The 23,405-nt window shown below is 35.3% G+C and overlaps 1 protein-coding gene across 2 annotated transcripts in view; it reads right to left on the bottom strand.

The window, feature by feature from the left end:
- Window positions 1–23,405, bottom strand: part of LOC121369649 (zinc finger C3H1 domain-containing protein-like) — a 94,924-nt gene that overhangs the window by 29,808 nt on the left and 41,711 nt on the right. For both annotated transcript variants that reach the window (XM_041494692.1, XM_041494693.1), the window contains exons 22-23: window positions 10,455–10,640; window positions 77–256 (exon numbers count right to left, since the gene is read on the bottom strand). In XM_041494692.1, coding sequence (XP_041350626.1) covers window positions 77–256; window positions 10,455–10,640 — 366 coding nt within the window. The remainder of the gene's footprint in view (window positions 1–76; window positions 257–10,454; window positions 10,641–23,405) is intronic.

Genomic DNA, 23,405 nt, shown 5'->3' with positions numbered 1-23,405 from the left:
ATAGCGAAATTAATTGTGGTCTGAGGCCTGATATTATTGAAGCCAATCTTCAATGTTATTTTTAACCAATAGTTACCTTTGACACTATTTTTCCTGGATTTTGATTGGCTGGGTCGTACATCTGCCCCGGGAGTGTGTGGAACTCCATCAGGTGGATGTAGGACAGCCACAGCACCGCTCTATCACATGGCTCCAACATCTGCAGCAAGCTGGCGGGACCTGCTCCACCAGACATAGCCTTCACGTTCACTATCGACTGAAATAGTAGTCAAACACCAAACAATTACAAACCATTCATCTAGCCCCATGATACAGCTCTCTGAAAATTACGAGAGCGATAATTTTATTCGTGCATAGCTACCATAAATATAGATTTCGTAACCCATTTTTTGTTTGCACATTGAATTTATGACATTATTTACATGTTCATGATGGGTTAAGTAAAAACAAAATGGGTTACCTGAATTTGTTCTTGCGTAACCCATAAATGGTTTATGCAAATTTTCAATTCTCATATTAATATCGCAGGCTTGTCAAAAGAAGCTGGTAGTCGTAACTGGCAAACACACTGGCTATGATTACACCTGCACTGGCTACATTTACAAATTATGTGTTAATTACACTGATTAAGATGCTTAACATACCTGCCTACCTCAATAAGCAGCCTGTAATCATATCTGTATATTAAACATAAACATTTTTTTTTTTTTAATATTACAAGGTTGAAAATTAACATGAAAACCATGGTCGCCAGCAGGGCCAGTTGAAGAAAAATCTTACTGGCCCTTCTCAAATTCGACTAGCCCTCAAGTTATCATATTGAAATTTAACTGCACAGCCAAAATCAAACCTAGAATGTTCTTTGTTGAATAATGACCATGTGCTCACCATATATAGTCCGTTTGCTTCAAAAGGAAACCGATGAATTGACATGTAACTCCATAATAAATAAAGTTAAAATTCATATAAAAACATGTTCTTAAGTTTTAACCCCATACTAATTTAAATAAAAAAAATTGAAGAAACAAAAAGAAATCCAGTATAAATAAAAATGTTTCTTTACAAATTACCATTAAATTATACAGATTAAATGTCATTTTTAATACAGGAGTGAAGACAAAATGCTAGAACAGCCAAGGTATGCAGCTTCACTTGCATTGCCTCTGAAGTAAAAATAATAATAATGCAGTACAACGAGAATAAAGGTAGAACTGCACGTGCTGTAGTATATAAACTCGTATGGGATGGCAGTCCTCTATATGGTGATGCAAGCGGGATGAAGTAAATGATTTCCTCAGGAGTGGCTGTCCTCCTATAGACGAAACACTCACACATGTATGTTTAATATCAATATTGTAAATGCTACAGTAGAAGGTTCCTAATAAAATAAATATTGAAAGAAAAATAAATCGAAAGAAAAATAAATTGATAGAAAAAAAAAATTTTTTTTTTTTTTTTTTACCACAATACATGATGTACTTAGTTATCATATTACAAAGCACAAAACATGTACTTATTGTTTACTATATTAATATGTTGATGGTTATGTCATTAGGTAAGTCTTGGTGTCACTTTAGATCAGTTCTGATTTCATGCTTAAACTTAAAAGAATACCAACAACGACAATCATGTTAACTGACCTTTGGAATAAGCCATGTAGTATTGAAAAAAAATCATTGTTATTTGTATATGTGTGCATGCACTCACGTCAGTGTGTTAAAACTACAAGATTTTGATTTTGTACCAGAATAATAATTATAAGCTAATTAAATTGGATTCCTTTTTACCATAACATTAAATAACAATTGTCAAATAGTAGCTCTACTAGATAATTATGGTGTATGCAGTCCATTCTAGATTTTAGAAATACATGCAGTGTCTTCAATACGTTTTAAGCTCTATTTTTAGAAAGATCCGGCCCAAAGCCACAGAAGCCAGTCTGGTACTGTCAAAATATAAAGCATGTGCTATGTATTCTACTACCAGATCTGTAGTTCGAGTCAACACAGACATGGTGTGTTTTGTCGCATTCAATTCAGTTTCAGTGTCTTTTTTTTTCAACTGGTACCATACTTGCCAGACCCTAAAAATCGATGGTCGCCCAACGGACTACCTTTGTAAAATTCTTAATCGCCCCTAGCTAATAAAGGTCGCCATGGGCGACTGCTAATTTTCAACCCTGATATTATATATTTTAATATACAGTAATAAAAATACCACCTCTCCCAGAGCACCACCCCCCCAAACCCCCACCCCCCCCCACACACACAAAAACACCCAACCCTCCAACCAACCCACCTTTCAATAAAACGAAAACACAAAAAAAAGCCAAACCTACAAACATTTATGGGGTGTTTCTGGTCAAGCTTTTAATTTTTCAGCTTCCATTTTTGTTTGTTACCATGGCAGCCATATAAAGTATATTTTAGAATGTTTATAATTAACCAGTTATTTTCTCTCTTCATCTCCACCTGTCTGTCTGTTTGTCTCTGTTTCTCTCATCATCTCACACTATTTATTTTATTTTAAAAATGGCTTTATGAGCACAATGTTTCTTACATAAATTTGCTGTGAAATATTTTTTTTTCCTTTTTACCAAGGAATGCTAGTAGTTCCTAAAACATCTTGGCAAGCATTAAGCTCAAAATTCTTTACCAGTGAAGTAGCATATTACATGAGGTTTCACTTAATTAAGTGAATTAGTCATTAACTCATCACACTCTGTGCTACTGACAAGCCCTCCTTAGCCATGTCAATTCACATCAGCTTATAAAGCACAAACAACATGAAAATGTTGTTAATTTTATTCACTTGGTAGTTATCGTAAGTGATTGGTTTTATTAACTGAAACATAAGAACCAGTCTGAAGAATGGTTAATAATGCAAATAACATTTGAACCTTAATGTTTAACAAAACCACTAGAGCACACTGATTTATTAATCATAGACTGATTTATGTCAAACATTTGGTGATATCCGACAGTCTTAGAAGAAACCTACTACATTTTTCTATTAACAAAAACGATTTTTTTATATGCATTTTCCCACAGACAGAACAGTGCATACCACAGCCTTTGATATACCAATCATGAGGTACTGGTTATAATGAAAATCAGAGAATGGGTCCACTGAGGTGATTCGATCCTATAATGCAAACACCTCAGGTGAGTGCTCTACCAACTGAGCATGTAGCCCCCTCCCCCCCCCCCCCCCCCCCCCCCCCCACACACACACACACTAGAATTATTAATAATGTATTGTACACATTACAACCAGTCAAAGAATGGTTAAAGGTAAGGTCAACTCCAACAAGAGCCTTATGTGTTGTAAAGATGCATACCCGGACCACCAACACATACTGACACTTTAGCAAATGAAAAACGCGTAATTTTAGAGTTAATAAAAAAACACGATTATTCCTGCTAACTGGGGGCAGCCATTTTGTTTCGTTTTTGTGACGTCCAGTGGGATAGCTTGGGGCGAAGCGACGTCAGCTCCTGACCATCTCCTGTATGTATAGTGTAAACAAAAGCAGTAATTTTCAACAAGGCGCTTCTCTTTGATCAACCTGACTTGTAAAACAGCATAAATGACGTAATAATATAATAAACTATTTAACTAAATATATTTCAAGTTGCATTAATGGAACAAAATGGGGTTATAGTATTTTTCTCTGTTTAATAATCCAAAGGAAAAATGTATACTATTACGCCTATTGATATGCTACGTTGGAGCAAAAACGACAACCCACGATACCCAAGTGATAATTTTCTTTTCTTTGTGACTAAGTAATTGGTCACTTCTGTGGTTTTAGATGGAAAAGTCTACTTAATCAATAGTTTTACAGAACTATTTACAGTAATAAACCATGTCCATTACAATTTTAGGGGCGACAGGTAATATTCCACAATACCGGTATGTATTTTTGTGTCTAGACAGCGTCAATTAATTGGCTCGTCTGATTACCAATCAAATACACATCTGCCAATCAGGAATCACAGGTAGAAGCAACTAACAGCATAGACCAATTAACTAAAAAACCACTCCGTGTATCATTTCAGTATGTAGGTTAATGCATGGGCAAAACATTGTTAATTGTTTCGACTTGTTGTGTAGCCACTTTGACAATGGTATTTTATTTTGTATTGAAAAATAATATATATAGTGCTAGATATACTTACTGCTGGCTTACTGGGATGTGTATTATTACAGAACATTGCAATGTATGACTATTTATCATCCCGCAAAAACCAGGTAGATTATGTTTCTCTAGTTCTAAGGCTCATTCCTGACGTGACGCGTTAAGTATTACGTAACCATCAGCTCGCCAGGGTGGCGTACTCACTGAGATGGTACAAAAGGGCTGCGCCCATTATATAAAATAGTCGTCACATTTAACCGTTTTATTAATTAACTATACGATTATACATGTTGATATTAAGCAATAATGTGCATTATATATCGTTGAATATGCATACCAGGCCAAATGCCTTAATTGTCCTCTCCTTTAACAGAACAATTATACACAGTATTAGAACTTGTTGGTGAATATTTAACAGTACATTCCACACAAAGAACACACCAGCAGTTGGGTGTCAAACAAAGGTAGGTGATGTTCAACATTAATTTATATATTCTACTATTATGATTAAACAGTGCATATAGCTAGGAAATAAAATATACCAAAAAAAAAAGAAGGAAAAAAAAGATGTATACTTTAAAACAATTACTAATGTAATTTCAAGATAAGTTACAAAATGTAATAATTTAAATATAATTGTTTTATCATTTGTAAAACTATAAAACAGAGTACTGAATATACAGGAAGTGGGATGTACAAGGTGCAACAGGTTGTATAATAAAACTACAATTCCCTCCCCATGTTGATTTTCTCCATTCCAACCAGCATTCCACAAATCATTGAATGGCATATGATCGATAGCTGTGACACATGATATGTCATCTGTGAATAAGTTTATAATTCAGACTTTCAGTTATTATAATCAGACAAAACCATTGAAAATACCAGCCATATATTTTTCACCTGTGAAAACATGACATATCCTCTTTATTTGTAAATAAGGGTTTTAGCTTCTATATACTGGTTTACCTATTACGCTTCTAACTTTGTAATAAATCCAACACAATGCTTGCTCACTTTTTGCAATTCATTACCTGTAACGGTAGTTTATTGCAAGTACATGTAGCCTAAACCCATAACCTTTAAAGCAAATATATTTGTTTATGATAGCTCATGGGGAACAGAAATATATATGCACATAACATTGGGAGTTATTTCTGTCTATAATGTGAAATACTCGGCGGCCGTGGTACCGGTGACCTACCACACGGGAGAAGACTGTCAAGAAGTGTGCTTCAGCACAAACATGTATGTGAAAACAAATAGGAAAGGAAAGTGTGTTTTCAAAAGCAATATGTTCGTGCATTGCTTTTCCACATTGAAAATAAACAGAGCTGGTAATAAGTAGGTATAACCGAGGAACAACGGTACCGCACATGTAATGAAAAATCTCTCAGCAGTTATTGTAAGACAAAGCAAAATGAATGAAGATTATATATGCACAGTCGAGATGTTATAATGGCAACCTGTCCATAACAGCCAATAAACAACTTGCACCACGCTTTTAATTCTTTACTACTCTTGGTGGATTAATTTTTTTCCAGTTCCAACCTCTGCTCCACAACTGGAATATCAAAGGCCATGGTATATGATGTTTTGTCTGTGGGAAAGATATGCACAGTCGAGATGTTATAATGGCAACCTGTCCATAACAGCAACTAAACAACTTGCACCACGCTTTTAATTCTTTAGTACTCTTGATGGATTAATTTTTCCCCCTGTTCCAACCTCTGCCCCACAACTGGTATATCAAAGGCCGTGGTATATGATGTTTTGTCTGTGGGAAAGTGCATGTAAAAGATCCCTTGCTGCTAATGGAACAATGTAGCACTCACTGTACTAGTGCCAAAATTAAAACTGATGATTAATAAATAAAAGTACTCTAGTGGTGGCGTTAAAACAAAATATTCTTTAATTTCTTTACTTGACCTACAGAAATATATGTATATAACCACCACCTGCTTAAATACAGCCAACAGCCACTATTTGTGAACCAACATAAAAGGTTGAACCTGTTATAAAGGATGAAAATTAGGGGAGTGGAGTAAAACCTGTTGTTGCCAATGTTCACCTAGCAACAGTGTCAAACAAGTGACAATTCATATTATGATTATTTTTTCTCAAAAATATTTCTTTTTGTATTCCACTGTCCGCTTCCTTTAAATTTTTCGATCTGTCAGGTCCTCCTATTTTTCAGCTTATTTTGCTGTCCACATCCACAAGCCAGTCCTTACCTCTCCAACTGGAACAACGTGCTGCCCATCTCTTGCCACACATCTCTTTAACCATTCTTGCACCACATCTACCATTTCTCATCAGCTTAAGTGTGGGCTTAGTCTGATCATTATTAAGTGTTCAGATTTTTATTATGATAAAGAGCATGGGGTTTTTTAAAAGTACTTTCGCACAAACAGGACAGCACCTGCTGTGATCACTGATACACCAGATGTACAACACTTGTTGGAATGATGACAAACCCAAAGTCTACACAGTTAGGGGACTGGGCCTAATTTCACAAAACATCATAAGCTGAATTTTGCACGTAAACGTAAATCTACAACTAAACCACAGTTCTTATTACTATTAACAGTACAACAAATATAGCTTGAAATATTCATTAATAATTTTCTTTTGTCCTTAAAACAGCTCTATCTTCTGTAATGATGTAATTTTTTGCTTGAAATAGATGCCAAATATGTGTAAATATATGTCTGGTATAACAGTCACAAACTTAAACATACAATGTTTTGTAAAACTGGCTCCTGGATTGTATTCAGGCTGCAAATTTAACAGCATTCTGTGCTTCCTTGAATCCCACATTTTGGGTCAGAAGCATTAGATCATGAGATGGAATCCTAAAATATCTACATTGTATCCTTTTTACTATTCTGGAAGAATTTTAAAACAAAGAAGAAGGAAAAAAAACATCCCCAAATTCAATGCCTGCCATGTTAAAACTGTATAATTCAGGCAGGTTTTTTATCACCATGCTACACGCAGCTTCTTGGTTGGAATGGGGAGAAAAACAATGAGTCTATCTACAAAGGTGTACAGGATTTGATCTAACAATCCCTCATACTTCAGGCAAGGGCTGTACCACTTCTCAGAAGATGCACATCATAATGTTATATAAATTTACACATGCCTACTTGTAGGAGAGAGTCATATTTATTTCTCGAACCGACAACACTGTACACCAGATCACCACCACAACACAGAATGCATTTCATTTCTGTTTGTTGATCACCATGTTCATTTATTTACAGAATACAACCCATACACAAACAATGATATAGCCTGGGTGCCAGCTGAAGAAATTATCCATCCCTCCCCACTCACCCCCCACCACCCCATCCAGAGACTAGCAGACAAAGGATGTCAGTAAAATCACCCACAGGTACGCACCAATAAAAAACGTGGAATCAAGTATGCAACCTTCCACATGGCAGGGTCCCTGGGCACTGTAGCAGGAAATATCACACACATTGTATCAACAATCCAAGTGAATAAAATAACCATTCTCCGCACACTCCGCAGATTGCATGGCCAGGCTCCAAGACAAGGGGGAATATAAGTGCAATGAACTGAACTTCAAAACTGCTGCATACACGTACAAGGTTCATAGATGTATTGAATAAACATGGCCGTTTAATAATTTGTGGGTGCTTAATGCAAGTATATTGCTAGTCATTAGTTTATTTTGGAGAAAAGTGCTACATAAAAGTTGTATAATGGCTTCTTCTTGCCAAACTTTAAAAACACTTTTGTTTTGAAATGTAAATATTATGCCCATAAATATTTTTACAGCCAAATAAATTAATTTACCAACATGATTAGGGTTTCTGCCAAATGGTATGGAGGCAAAAAGCCTGATCCTTTTTTTTACATTTTAAAATCTTAAATGGACAACCAATTGTTCAGTTGAAGGGATCACTCTGTAATGTTATTCCAGGCAGGTGTTGTCGACAAGTTTGCCGTCTTTGTGAAACTGATCTGTTTCTGACGGCCCTATCTACCTGCCAACAGTCAACTTGCCAGACTGCATATTCATCGATTTCATAAGATTTGTTATGATATAACACCACAGGAATTAAATACTCAACATATAATTCGACACATCATACAAAAAGATTATAACTTTGATTATTCCCAAGTTATTTATGCAGAAATTATGTTAAGGATGGACTATATAAAGTAATTATTTATAATAAATGTGAAAATAGTGAAAATTGTAAGTATGATACATTAAGACAGATGGCTGCTTAAAACTGTTAACTGTCCTACATTAGATGGATAAGTGTGGGAAAGAAGTATAGTGGCTTGTTAAGACTTGTGACTGCTTAAAACTGTTAACTGTACTACATTAGATGGATAAGTGTGGGGAAAAGAGTATAATGGCTTGTTAAGACTTGTGACTGTTTAAAACTGTTAACTGTACAACACATGCAAGTTAATTTTCAGTGTTGTAACATGTGAACAGGCAAGCAATAAATGAAAATGGTTGTATCGGTACACATGGCAGTATGCCCGATTCCATGTGCAGTGTCAGTGCAGAAAGAATTTCTGGTGTCGGTGGGAGATCGCAGTCGGAGATCAGAGAGAGAAAATATTGCTCTGATCTCTATCAACAAAGAAAGCACAGGACAACTCGGCTATCTGGCAGAGAGTGATGACCCAATGTGATACTGAATCAGGAAATGCATCCACTGCATGCAGAATGCTAAAAACATATCATGCCACCTAAATCCTTAAACCCTGGTATGAGACTGGGGAAGTAGTTGGTAGCATGTCCCAACATCAAACCAATGCCAATATATAAGCTATGCTGATCAAGGAAATGGTAAAATATTTTGAAACATGTGTCAGCATCAAACCACTTCCAATGTATATAAGCTATGTTCAAGTCCAAGCACGAGGAAATATTTGGAAGTATGTTTCCGCATCAAACCAGCCAATATATAACCAATGTGGACCCAGGCATGGCCAATTTTTTAAAAACAGGTATCATTACTATTAGCATCAAACCACTGCTGATACATTTACTATGTTGGCCTAGGAATGAAGAAACATTAGGAAGCACGTCTCAGCATCAAACCAGTTGATAATATAAGCTATGTCAACCCAGGCATGGCAAATATTTTGAAGCATGTTTCAACATCAAACCACTGCCGATGCACAAAAGCTATGCCAGCCTAAGCATGACGAAATATTTGGAAGTACTAGTATGTCTCAGCATCAAACCAGTCAATATAAAAGCTATGTTGACCCAGGCATGGACAAATGTTTGGAAGCATGTACATGTACCATTACTATCAACATCAAACTGTTGATACATTCACTATGCTGGCCCTCTTGATACAGGAAGAGGTTCTGTGATCATGTTCAATCCCAAGCAGATTCCTTTACAATTAAATTATTAGAACAAGCAATCCCAAGACAGTGAGGGAAGAATTTGCTGTGTTGGTTTAGAGTGTCTGGTGCATCTGAGGTCAGCAGGGAGGGAAGACAGGTGCTCCGGCAGATGGAGGAATGCACTGATTTTTATCACACCACATTAGGCTGAGTGAATGGGCAGTAATCAGAATAACAGATTGAAAAGATGTTTAATTAGAAAACACCAAGGGCTAGCATGGTCAAGTGACCTGTATTGTCTTGGAAAACTGGTTATCCACATTGAAATGTGAAGAATGTGTGGGCATGAAATTACTACCCTGTATTTAATAACAATTTCTAAGGTCCAAGAATGCTATTCCAGGAACTCAACTGGAATTTGATACCAACCTAAAACAAAGGTTAATGAGGAAACAGAAAAAACAACTAAAAGGCAGAATCACGGATTTCAATAACTGGAACAGAATTCTTAAGGTATATGCAATGAAACAGAATTTCCTTAGAATTTTTGTGGAGTTTTTTTAAAAACATCATTTAAACAACAAAAAAATGTCTCAAGCATCATTATTAACATTAACTGTATTTTGATAAATATTATCGAATAAAAGATTTGTAGTGTTTGCCAACTCTGGAGTCCCATTCTATAAAACTGATTATGCTTTGGAATTGTTACCAACTGTGTCTGAACCATGTGAATTCAACTCCATCTATGTCATCAGATTTTACTGCCACTCCATCAAGGAGATCTCAAGATCAGTTTTCCAGAGTTTGAATATTAAAATTCTTTTCAAAAGAGCTGTTTTCCAGAGTTTGAATATTCAAATTCTTATCTCAAGATCTGTTTTTCAGAGTTTGAATACTACAACTTTTAGTAGTCTTACCCGATGATCTATTTTTAGTGTTTGAATATTAAAATTCTTACCTGGAGATATGTGACTGATCTCTTGTATCGGCCTGTCTGTGAGTTGAGTGAGGCCTTGTAGAGGATGATCTCAAGAAGTTGGTGAGATCGTTTCTTAGCACACTCCTCTGTCTGAGTCTCAACAAACGATATGATTTTATTACAAATCTCATCTTTGGCACTGAACGTTTCGGACGCTTCTAAATACTGAAATGAGAGAGATAAACAGATATTAACATTGAAAGAATAACATATTTACAAAACCAGAGTGAGAGAGGAAAATGCTGTCATCACATAGGATACTCCTTCCGGATTGCAGCAACAAAGAATGCATTAATTAAAAGCCAATCTAAAAACTCAAAATATATTTAATGATTACAATTTAAGTATTTACGTCAAATTCCTAAATAGGAAAGAACTGTATGTTTTAACGACACCTCAGTGCATTTTAAACTATAGCTATTTAGTATCTTAACATATGGTTATTTCAACACTTGGTCAAGCTTGAAATAAAACCTACTGATGTCATACAGATTAAATAGACTGACCAGCACATATTATGGCTTTGTGGGACACTGGTTGGGATGTGGGAAAAAACATGATGGGTTTACAAATTACAGAGTGTAAAATAGCATACAATCCATTACAGGCCCCCAGTCATTTGAGTAATATTATTACATGTGTATTATTATATAATATACTGTCTGAAAATAATATGGCTTCTATTTTGTAGGCTAGTATATATTATATAGCAGGTTCCATATTATCTTTCTTTTCTTTAAAAAAAATACAATAAAAATACAGTACAAATAAAGTGTTGTTAAAAATGAAACTGAAAACGATGTGGGTGTTTGGGTTTTTTTTTTTTTTTTTTTATAGTTTTTTGACATTTAAGTTCTTTTGGCAACCCTACATGTAATCTTTTATTTTCAGAATACTCAAACTGATTCTATACTTGAAAGAAACTTTATTGATTTCTACACGACAGTCTTTCTGCAATATATTAAAACATATGGCAGGGTGTTATGAAATATCGCACATACTCAACAGTAATCAAAGAGCTCTTTGCCTGATATCAAGTCTTTAATAAGATATTGGCTGTTAGATATCACACCAATTTATGCTGCACCCTGAACTACACCACCGTTGACTGCATGGCCTGTCGGGACAAACACTATAAATCACTTCTAACCTCTCCAAATGAACAGTCCGTGTTTGCTAAATGATTTTTAACTGCAGTCTCCAGTTAAAATATGTTGTGAGGTATTGGGAGTTGCTAGACAATAATACTTATTTACGACAAGATTATGCATAGTACAAATGGGATTCTCACACGAGTGGTGAAACAGTTAACTTTGATGTGACTTCAAAACAGTCAGACATTACACATTGGATGATTGCTGGTGATAGTGTGAGATGAAAAGAATTAATCACTGTTATGCAGATAGAGTCTATATTTTATCAATATTCTAAAAGCTCTAAATACACATATGATACAAGTACATACAACATGTAGGTGATGGTATAAATTTTAAGACAGAAATGATGCATGTTGAAATTTCAACCTCTGATGATTTACTTTGTGTGTATCTCACAGATATATATATATATACACATATATATATATATATATATATATATATATATATATATATATATATATATATATATATATATATATATATATATATATAGTGTACATGTACTTTATTAAGGGTTTAGATATTTTTTTAATGCACAAATATATATATATATATATATATATATATATATATATATGGTATATATATGCACACACACACTTTTTGAGCAGCTTATGTCATTAATTTATTGTAGTAGCTTAATTAATCTAGTGCACTTTAGGAAATAGGTCTTCAATAACAAAAACTTTTTTTTTTTAAAACCTAATATAAAATACGAAATATCTTTCAAAATGTTTCTTTGGACTATGTAAATTAGATTAAAAGAGGTGTATATACAGAGTGCCAGATTATCTTAAAAAGCCTAGGTACTGTAATTTAAAAACTGTGCTGCACAACTTGCTTGTACATAAACTGGACTCTATCCAAACTGCCATCTGTGTAATCTGGATATTTGTATAAACCAGCACGATCAAAGAGTCTCATTTAGAGACAACAGATTGAGAAGAAATCTGTCTAATCTGGCACTCTGTATATACCACCTCTTTTAATCTAATTTACACAGAGTCCACTTTACATAGTAACTATAGATGCCACCATAAGTACACACATATTTTGAAAAATTGATAAAAGCTTAAAGGTATATCAGTTTCTAATAAATACTCACAACAACAAAGAGCTCAATAAGGCTGGAATGGACACACGGACAAATATTGAACTAACCTTTTGTAGATCAAGTGGCCTTCATTTGTGTCATACAGCTTGTTTAGACTGAGTGGATGGATCAACATGGAAACTTAATCATGCTAGCCGACTATTAGAGTAATTAAACTACTTCATGCATTGACAAACGCCTTACAAGATACATCTTCAGAAGATATTAGTTTTTACTTTGTCATCAAGACACTTGAAAAACAAAGGATCTATCAGGACAAAACGAAGCATATCATTGGAACTCTACTTGAACGAGTAAATGATTTTTATTAAAGCATTTTTTCTCCCTTTCTACAGAACAGTAGTAGCTGGAAAACACTTTATTAATAATCTCTTAAACTGACAGGATTATTTTTCTAAGCTAATGGAAATCTCTTCAAGTATTTTTCTTGTCCAGGGCAAACAAAATGTGGACTCTTCAGCAAAGAGAGTCCAGTTGGCTGATTATTCATAATAAATAACTCTTCAGTCTTTGAGGCTTGTCATTTGGAGACGGTAGATCAAAATACGCACACACAGACAGATTAAAAACTTAAAATAAAATCAAGACGACTTTAGCCTGAATAATAACGGTCATGGGAAAAAAAGGGACAGCAACAAAAAGCAAGAATTATTTTAATGACATGTGATGCTGCTGCTTTTAGAATTCATTTCAGATTTTTTTTGATTATTTTTTTTTTCTTCTTCATAATGACTTGTAATGACATTTTGTGATCTATATATGGTTTAAAACATGATATCTATGGAACTTAGGCCTTGGCATTGTATAAAGAAAAATAAATTAGGTAATGATTACATCTATTAAGTTGTTCTCGGTGGTGTAGTGGTTATGCCATAGAACTTGAGGCTGGTAGGTACTGGTTTCGTATCCTACCTGAGGCAATGGGGGATTTTCCATGCCAGTACCAGCTCCAACCCAGAGTGAGTGCACCACTAGGCTCAGTGGGTAGGTGTAAGGCCACATACACCAAGTTTCAACCACTTCACGGGTGCGAATATGGGCGTCTCCCAAGTGTGTGACCCCACATGGGAGATGATTACCCGGCATACACTGCAGGTTCCGTGTACCCCAGGCTCGGGTGATTCCGAGTTGGCTCAACTGACAGTAATCGTGGAGCACGGCCCTGTCAAGTACTTCCATACTGAAATGGAAATACTGCGGCTTCACAATTCATATCATCATCATCATCCATATTTGTAATGTCCAAAAAAAAAGAGAGATAAAAAAGTCTTTGTCTCTGTGTTAAATGTGTGTGGTGCTTTAAATAAAAAAAGAAAAAAGAAAAAGAAAAACAAGTTGTGCTTTTAAATTTCATGATTAATCTAGTTTTCCTTAAAATATATACAGTGAAACCTTTCAAAACTGGACCCTCTATACACCAGAATTCCCTCAAAACTGGACCCTCTATACACCAGAATTCCCTCAAAACTGGACCCTCTATACACCAGAATTCCCTCAAAACCGATGTTTTTCATTCCCTTTTTAAATATCAGTATAGACCATAACCTCTCTAAACTGGATATTCTAAAAACTTGATTTTTTTTTTTTACTTAGTCCCATGACTGTCCGGTTTAGAGAGATTTCACTGAATATAACTTCTTTTTTTTAAAAGGAAAAAAAAAGTTATTTTATATTTAATTTTTTTAAAACCAATCATGGAGATGAATATCTAGAGCTACAATTATGGCCCAAGGAAGAAAGAAATGTTTCATTTAATGAAAAGTTAAAAGTTTGTTTTGTTTAATGACACCACTAGAGCACAATGATTTGTTAATCATCGGCTATTGGATGTCAAACATTTGGTAATTCTGACAAAATCTTAGAGGAAACCTGCTACTTTTTTCCATTAGTAGCTAGGGATCTTTTATATGCACCATCCCACAGGCAGAATAGCATATACTACAACCTTTGATATACCAGTCATGGCGCTCTGGCTGGAATGAGAAACAGCCCAATGGGTCACTGATGGGGATTGATCCTGACCGACTGTGCATCAAGAGATCACTTTACCACTGGACTATGTTCTGCTCCTTTATTTAATGAATGGACTCAACACATTTTAATTACTGTTACACGGGACTACTGCCCAAGTGTTACTGATCAAGGACTTATTATTTGTTTGGAATGCGAATAAAGAGGAATGAATGAATGAATGAATGAATGAATGAATGAATGTTTAACGACACCCCAGCACAAAAAATACATCGGCTATTGGGTGTCAAACTATGGTAAGTGAATAAAGAGGAAAAACTTTAACATATAAGTTGATGATGTTGACAATGGAAAAATCTCTGAAAAATGGGAGCTAAATGCAAACAAATTCAAGCAGTGCTAAATGTACACGTAAACGTGACATTGCCACCAATACATGGATAACAAACACCTAAAATTTGCCTTCAAAGGTGAAATTTTATTTTTTTTATATAGAAATACACTTATAAATATTAATGTTCATTGTTCCTAATTTGTGGAACGCAATTTATATTCCATGCAAAAAAAAACCCAAACAAACCCTACAATTTAAAAACAGCATCTATCACCATGTTCAACATTCTGTAAAAGCGATAATTACCAACTTTTTACACATTTCAGTTACAGATTTTCCCCATCTGGAATCAACAAACATGCAACCTCTGGAGGTAGATTTGACCCCAATCTGTCAGAGGCAATCAGCAGTTAGACTCCTCAGGTGCGACCCGAATCCATTAATTAGTCCCGACAGTGTGTCAATCAGGGTTAGCGGGTTACACAAAGATTGGCCACTTTAGAACAGATGGGTGGTTTGGGTCAATTGAAAACAGTTCTGCACTGATGCCATGCACTCCCACGGAAAGGTGAACAGGAAGATATTTCATACACTCTCTCACTAAACTCACTAAACTGACTAAACTGACAGGTAAAAGGGAACCTATGCTGTAAGAACTTGTCGAAGTTTTTTTTAACACTTAGTTGTTGGAATTATTTTACACACTGTTATACATAAAGATATCCTGCTGCTAATCAGAAAGGAGTAACATATCTGGTAATTTCTTCTCTAACACAAATATCACAAATTATAATTGTGATCTGAATTGCATTTATAATTCAACCATCTTGTTATTATGCTTCTGTTTATATATTTTATTTGACTAAAATGAAGTAAATTAAGGATTTTTAAGTTAAAGTTTGTTTTGTTTAATGACACCACTAGAACACGTTGATTAATTAATCATTGGCTATTGGATGTCAAACATTTGGTAATTTTGACTTGTCATCAGAGGATCTTTTATATGCAATTTCCCACAGACAGCAAAGCACAAACCACAGCCGTTGACCAGTTGTGGTGTACTGGTTGGAATGAGAAAAAACCCAATCAGTTGAATGGATCTAGATGAGTTCTCAGCCGACCCTTTGAAATACAGAGATACATGTACTACGACAGTGAAACCCCTCTAAACCGGACACCCACGGGATCAAGTAAAAAGTATGGTTTAAAAGGGTATCCGGTTTAGAGAGGTTGTTTTCTTTACTGATATTAAAAGAATAAAAGTTTGTTTTGTTTAACAACACCACTAGAACACAATGATTTATTAATAATCGGCTACTGGATGTCAAACATTTGGTAATTCTAATATATAGTCTTAGAGAGGAAACCCATTACATTTTTTCCATTAGTAGCAAGGGATATTTCATATGCACCATTTCCACAGACAGGATAGCACATACCACAACCTTTAATATACCAGTCATGGTGCACTGGCTGCAATGAGAAATAGCCCAATGGGCCCTCCGACAGATCGACCCGAGATTGACCATGCATCAGGTAATTGCTTTACCACTGGGCTACGTCCCGGCCCGTATATTAAAAGGAAGGAAATGAAGGAAATGTTTTATTTAACAATGCACTCAACACATTTTATTTACGGCTATATGGTGCTAGACATATGGTTAAGGACCACACAGATATTGAAGGAAGAAACCTGGTGTCACCACTTCATGGGCTACTCTTTTAGATTAGCAGCAAGGGATCTTTTCTATGCACCATCCCATTGACAGGATAGCACATACCACGGCCTTTGACATACCAGTCGTGGTGCACTGGCTGGAGTGAGAAATAGCACAATGAGCCTAATATTTAAAAGAGACAATGATAAACATCTGGTTTTAAGAAATTCTGGTTTACTCAGTCAGTTTTTGAGATGGCTGCTCCATTAACACATTTAAAGTATACCAACAGTTCATGTAGAAACTGACCTGTATTAAGCAGCCACCTGTCTCAAGAGACCACTATTTGATACTCCCTCAGACTGAAGGAAGGAAGGAAATGTTTTATTTAACAATGCACTCAACACATTTTATTTACGGTTATATGGCTTCAGACATATGGTTAAAGACCATACAGATATTGAGAGAAGAAACCTGCTGTCGCCACTTCATGGACTACTCTTTTCGATTAGCAGCATGGGATCTTTTATATGCACCATCCACAGACAGGATAGTATATACCACTGCTTTTATTACACCAGTTGTGGAGCACTGGCTGGAACGAGAAATAGCCCAATGGGGTCACCAACGTGGATTGATCCTAGACCAACCGCACATCAAGCGAATGCTTTAACACTGGGCTACGTCCCACCCTAACCCTTAGATGGCTGCTCCGTTAACACAGGCTTGTATACTCAAAGTTACAGTTTGTTTTGTTTAATGACACCACTAGAGCACACTGATTTATTTTCTGGTACTGGATGTCAAACATTTGGTAATTTCGACGTACAGTCTTATTGAGGAAACATGTACATTTTTTCATTAATAGCATCATCCCAGACAAGATAGCACATACCATGACCTTTGATATATCAATCATGGTGCACTGGCTGGAATGAGAAATAGCCCAGTGGGCCCACTGATAGGGATCGATCCTAGACAAACAGCGCATCAGGCAAGCGTTTTACCATTAATTCCGCCTCTTTGTATCCTCAAAGTATACCAATATAGTATGTGTACAAACTGACCTGTATTAAGCAACCACTTATCCTAAGAGACCACTATTCGATACTCCCTTAGATGGGCTGTTCCATTCACACAAGCTTGGGGAGCTAATCATTTATAATGAAGCATTTCTCACCTGTCAAATTATGTCTTTAAATAATCCTCTAGATAATTTGCCTTCAAAAATGTTTCACATTTTTTTCTACAAACATGGAATGTCATAAAACAACTGTTCATGCCCAGGTCACAAAACACTGCTATTTTTGGCATCATGTACATTTTTTGTGTGCGTGCATGCTTCTAACAAATTATATTAACAGATTTTTTGCCTACACAAACATTTTTAAACTCATGTTGTTAAAAGTACGAAACTCATCATTAAAATTGACAGGGCAGGTGTTTCAGTTTGATTCCCAGCTCCTTCCAGCCCACATTCCCTGTACCATTAATACAAAATGGAAAACATTAACAAGTTTTGATAACTCGGACCAATGATAAAAAAAGAAATTCGGTCAGTGTATCAAATACAGCTTTGTCTTGATACACACAACACTTAAGAGTTAGACACATGTGAAGGTGTACGGCTAGCTTGATGATGGATACAGATTAAGTCTTTTGATCAAAGACATGTTGAAATCTACAATGAAAATGATGGGCTCCGGCAAGAAGTAATATACATCCATCAAGATGATGGAAAATGACAACACCTTTGACCTGTTCCATGTGTGCACTCAAAAGTCATTATAGGCAGGTGCAGAAGGTGGGGTGGATAAACATATTGGGGGGGGGGGGGGGGGGAGAGAGAGAGAACCACGAGCATCCAGGAACAATAAATTCTGTAGATATTGCCTTTTTCTCCATTAACTGTGCATCAAGGGGAAAAAAGTAATTATGAAAATAATTTATCAGGCATTGAATACGGGGATATATATTTTTTTCAAGATTCCCCCAGAATTATTAACATGATTTAATATTAAACTTTGGAGATTTCGTTTCATAATTTTATGCTTCAGACCCAAAATCTTGGATTTGCGTTAGCACTGAAGTGTGCTAAATTCACAGCCTCAATACATTAAACACCAAATAGCTGTTGTTTAAAATGTGCTGAAGGGTTGTTAAACAAATATTCCTTTCCTTTCATACCACTGGTTGGAATGCAAAATAACCCAAAGGGTCTAGCAAGTGTTGCTGCATAATAATAAAAAAGAAGACAAAAACAACAGTAACCAAGTAATGTATCAATTGTGACATACACTAACATTCAACAAAATAACACATTTCCAGTGAGATATGGACATTCCAGTAGGAAAACACAAACAACTGCATGGCAGGTGATATTCTGGGAAATGAGCCATCACTGTGAACACTGCAACCAATTTCCTGCAAATGGTCATAATAATGTTTTGACAAAAGTGTTTCTTCAATTCTGTACCCTGGGGACATGTTTATCACACCTGTTATTTTATAGTGACATTTGGGCTGAGTTACATGTAGGTCATGTCATTTAGTATTTCCTCTCACAGTTCTGAAGTACATGTACACTAATCTACCCACAGTTTTACATCTTTTACTCAAAAAAGTGAAAGTGAAAGTTTGTTTTGTTTAACGGCACCACTAGCGCACAGTGATTTATTAATCATTGAATATTGAATGTCAAACATTTGGCAATTCTGACATATATAGTCTTAGAGAGGAAACCTGCTACATTTTTCAATTAGTAAAAAGGGATCTTTTAAATGCACCTTCCCACAGACAGAATAGCACATGCCATGGCCTTGATATACCAGTTGTGGTGCACTGGCTGGAATGAGAAATAGCCCAATGGGTCCACTGGCGGGGATCGATCTTAAACCAACAGCGCATCTTATGCTTTACAGACAAATATGTTTCAGGTTAAGTTACATGCCACAGACTACTAGTAATCAATTTCAATTGTGGGTTTTTTCACAGGATCATATGGCACTGGTGATCTGGGACCTACTTAAAACTCTCATAAGCAAATATGCATCATCCTTGCATATAGTTTTGCATTGCACTGTGAGGTTGCAAAATTGCTAGAAGTCAATGAATTATGTCCCAGGATCTTGTTCCACAAAGTGATCTTAGCCCTAAGATCACCTTAATGCATAACTACCTTGTAGTCAAACAAGGTGATCTTAGTGCTAAGATTGCTTATGTAAAATGGGCCCCGTTCCATGAAAGAATTGTAGCTAAAATTGTAGTGACTTAAAGTGAGTTTACGGTAATCGTAAATGCCCCTTTATTGATTGATTAAAATCTTCTTAGCAAAGAAGTGCGAATTAGTTAAATAATAAATTGGTTACCAGATTTTTAGAACATCTTGGATATATTCATTGGTATCGTACATCCATGAAGTAATTTTGCCAGTTTATTTGGTAAGTGATAATCGCTGAATGCATAAGACAAGTGAATTATCTTCCGTATTTTAGTGTGAAGGTTGTATGGCCTAGAATGTTTTTCATTGAATGCTGGAGTTTCATAAAAGGTATTTGGTATACATCAGATCCATTTTTACACAAAAAGTTAGTATCCTTAGAAAATTATCAAATAATAACCTAACTGCCATTTGACATCTATGTTTGTGGCTTACAACTGCCTCGTACATATTGTACATTTTTACAGTAATTTACGACGATAGTAAACTACACCGCGTTGTGGAACGGGCTGGCGATTGTCGAAAAAACCGCTATGGTCATGATGGTAGGTATTTGTGGTGATAGTAGTGCTAAGATTGCTTCATTGGAACAGGGCCCTGGTCATCACCTAAGAGCAGCCAGCCATGTCTTTAATTTGATATCATATGGATGTGTGTTATTAGAATGTGTTATCAAAAATAAGGAATGATTTTTTTAAACCATCAAGTGTGTAAAAAAAAAAAAAAAAAAGATATTAAATAATGGTGAAATGAGACAGGGGCTTTAACATGAATAAATAAATTTAAAAAATAGAAAAAAAAAAAAAAAGTATTTTAAAATAATGAATTAAGCATGTAGGTGGCGTTTTTTGTTCCTTTAAAATTTGATATGATGTAAGGGAATGAATGAATGAATGTTTAACGACACCCCAGCACGAAAAATACATCGGCTATTGGGTGTCAAACTATGGTAATGGATGATGTAAGGGAGATAACCACTACAACAGTTTGGGAAGATCTGACAACACTAAGATCAAATTAATTTTGGCAGGATGGATTTTTTTCTAATATAAAATTCTGTGAATCCCACCAAAGTGGAATTTATACGTATCTACATCAGCACATCTACATGTTTACCTTGGAGCAAACATACAGGTACAGTAACTATATTCAGTGCAAATTCCTTTAGTTCAGAAAAAAAGACATCTCCTTAAAAAAAAAAAAATGGTTTTCTGAAACCAATTGACTCTATTATGGGACGCGGCGGGATGTATCCCAGTGGTAAAGCACTCGCTTAATGTGTGGTTGGTCTGGGTTCAATCCCCGTCATTGTTATCATTGGGCTATTTCTCATTTCAGCCAGTGCACCACGACTGGTATATCAAAGGCCATGGTATGTACTACCCTGTCTGTGGGATGGTGCATATAAAAGATCCCTTGTTGCTAATTGAAAAGAGTAGCCCATGAAGTGGCGACAGCGGGTTTCCTCTCTCAATATCTGTGTGGTCCTTAACCATATGTCTGACACCATATAACCATAAATAAAATTGTGTTGACTGTGTCATTAAGTAAAACATTTACTTCCTTCCTTTCTATTATGGGACTGTTAGAGTGTTTTGGTAGGGGTGTTGAGGCCACGGTTAATTTTTTTTTTAAAAGGGGCAGTAACATAACTGCACTGTTAGTATTTAATTTTTAGTAAAATGATATGGAAATTATGGCTGACCTCTATGTTAACTTTTCAATCTAGGTGCCAAATGAAAAAATGGTTACACATGTGACCAAATCGGTTGTAATGTAGAGGACTGAGCAATATCAAATTTGCAAAACATTTCTGTATTAAAGTGACAGACTCTAGTTCTTAAAGGAACATTCCTTAGTTTGCTGAATAACATGTTTCTGACTAATAAAATATTTCTACGATTAAACTTACATATTAAATATATTTTCTCATTTAGAATATCAGTGTCTGTATATTCTAAGTGTTTCTGGACATCTTAATATTTGTAAGAAGCCCAAACTGGATTTTGTCTTCAAATAATTTCGTACGGACAAATAGAACATCTTTTAGGAAATAAAATGAAATTTAACATAGTACAAATATTAGAAGGATCAGAAACACATTTAATATACAGCCACTAATATTTTATGCAGAAAGTTATATTTGATGTGTAATTACAATCGTTAAAAAGTCTCTGTTAGTCGATAACATCTTAAAAATTAAAGCAAATTCAGGAATTACCCTTTAAACATTATATGTCCTAGTTTTCACTATTAGAGACGTTTTTGATAATTAAATTTAGACATTACTAGTGTGAAAATTAAAGAATTAAAAATCTGGATGCAATTAAATGAAAATATTTCAGTGTAAAAAAAAAAAAAACATTGTTTTTAAAAAAAATCTACAAATCTACAAATACTCTTATCACTATTTCTCTTTTGTAAAAAAAACCCTCCAGCCTAATTTGTTCTGTAACATCAAACCTGTTGGAATACATCAGAGTAAAAACAAAAGATTTTAATCTAGACATAGAAAGCAAACAGTCTGTTGTTTTTAGTGAACAGCAACTGATCTATTGCAGAAACAGTGTCTCATAAATGTTAAGTGATTCTTATCATTACTTAGTTTGTAAACACAAATCTTTTCAAAATAATTCAAAACTGCTGCATTTTTTCTTCCCTCGAACAGATTACCAAAAAGGCAACAATATTAGGCTAGCAATCGAAATGAAGAGAATTATTCACTAGTCCACTGGATAAAATACATCTAGAAATCTACTTAGCACCAATAGTTTCACTTGTCACCAATAGTTTCACTTGTCACCAATAGTTTCACTTGTCCAAATAGATGGTTTGTTTTATTCAAGTACAAGGATGATGTTTTTGACTACAGCACTGAATATTTTTACTTGTCCCATGACCAACCACTGAGGTACATTTGGCAGGTCTGAGCAGATTTTCATTGTCAGAGCACAGGGACAAATATTTATTTCTAAGACTGTTAGTTAGTGACCGAGGTATTTGATTTCAGGTACTTGATTAAAATTACCCAGGTAAAACAAGAATTCTGAGAGTACTGCTAAAGCAATGCATGTCCCCATCTGAACCCAACAAATTTTTATATCTGCCATATCTCTGTCAAAAATTGCGATGAAGAAGAAGTTTGTTTTGTTTAAAGACACCACTGGAGCATTAATTAATCATGGATGTCAAACATTTGGTAATTCTGACTCGTAGTCATCAGAGGAAACCCGCTACATTTTTCCTAATGCAGCAAGGGATCTTTTATATGCATTTCCCGACAGACAGGAAAGAACATACCACGGCCTTTGTCCAGTTGTGGTGCACTGGTTGGAATAAGAAAAAAAACAATCAGCTGAATGGATCCACCAAGGTGGTTTGATCCTGTGACGCAAGCACCTCAAGTGAGCACTCAACCGACTGAGCTAAATCCCACTCCAAAATTGCCATGAAAGTCAAATTTGATTTGTAAC

This window comes from Gigantopelta aegis, chromosome 4 (genome assembly GCF_016097555.1).
Source record: "Gigantopelta aegis isolate Gae_Host chromosome 4, Gae_host_genome, whole genome shotgun sequence".
Classification (NCBI taxonomy): Eukaryota; Metazoa; Mollusca; class Gastropoda; order Neomphalida; family Peltospiridae; genus Gigantopelta; species Gigantopelta aegis.
The sequence above is the reverse complement of the archived record's forward strand: the minus strand, read 5'-3'. Positions and strand labels throughout refer to the sequence as shown.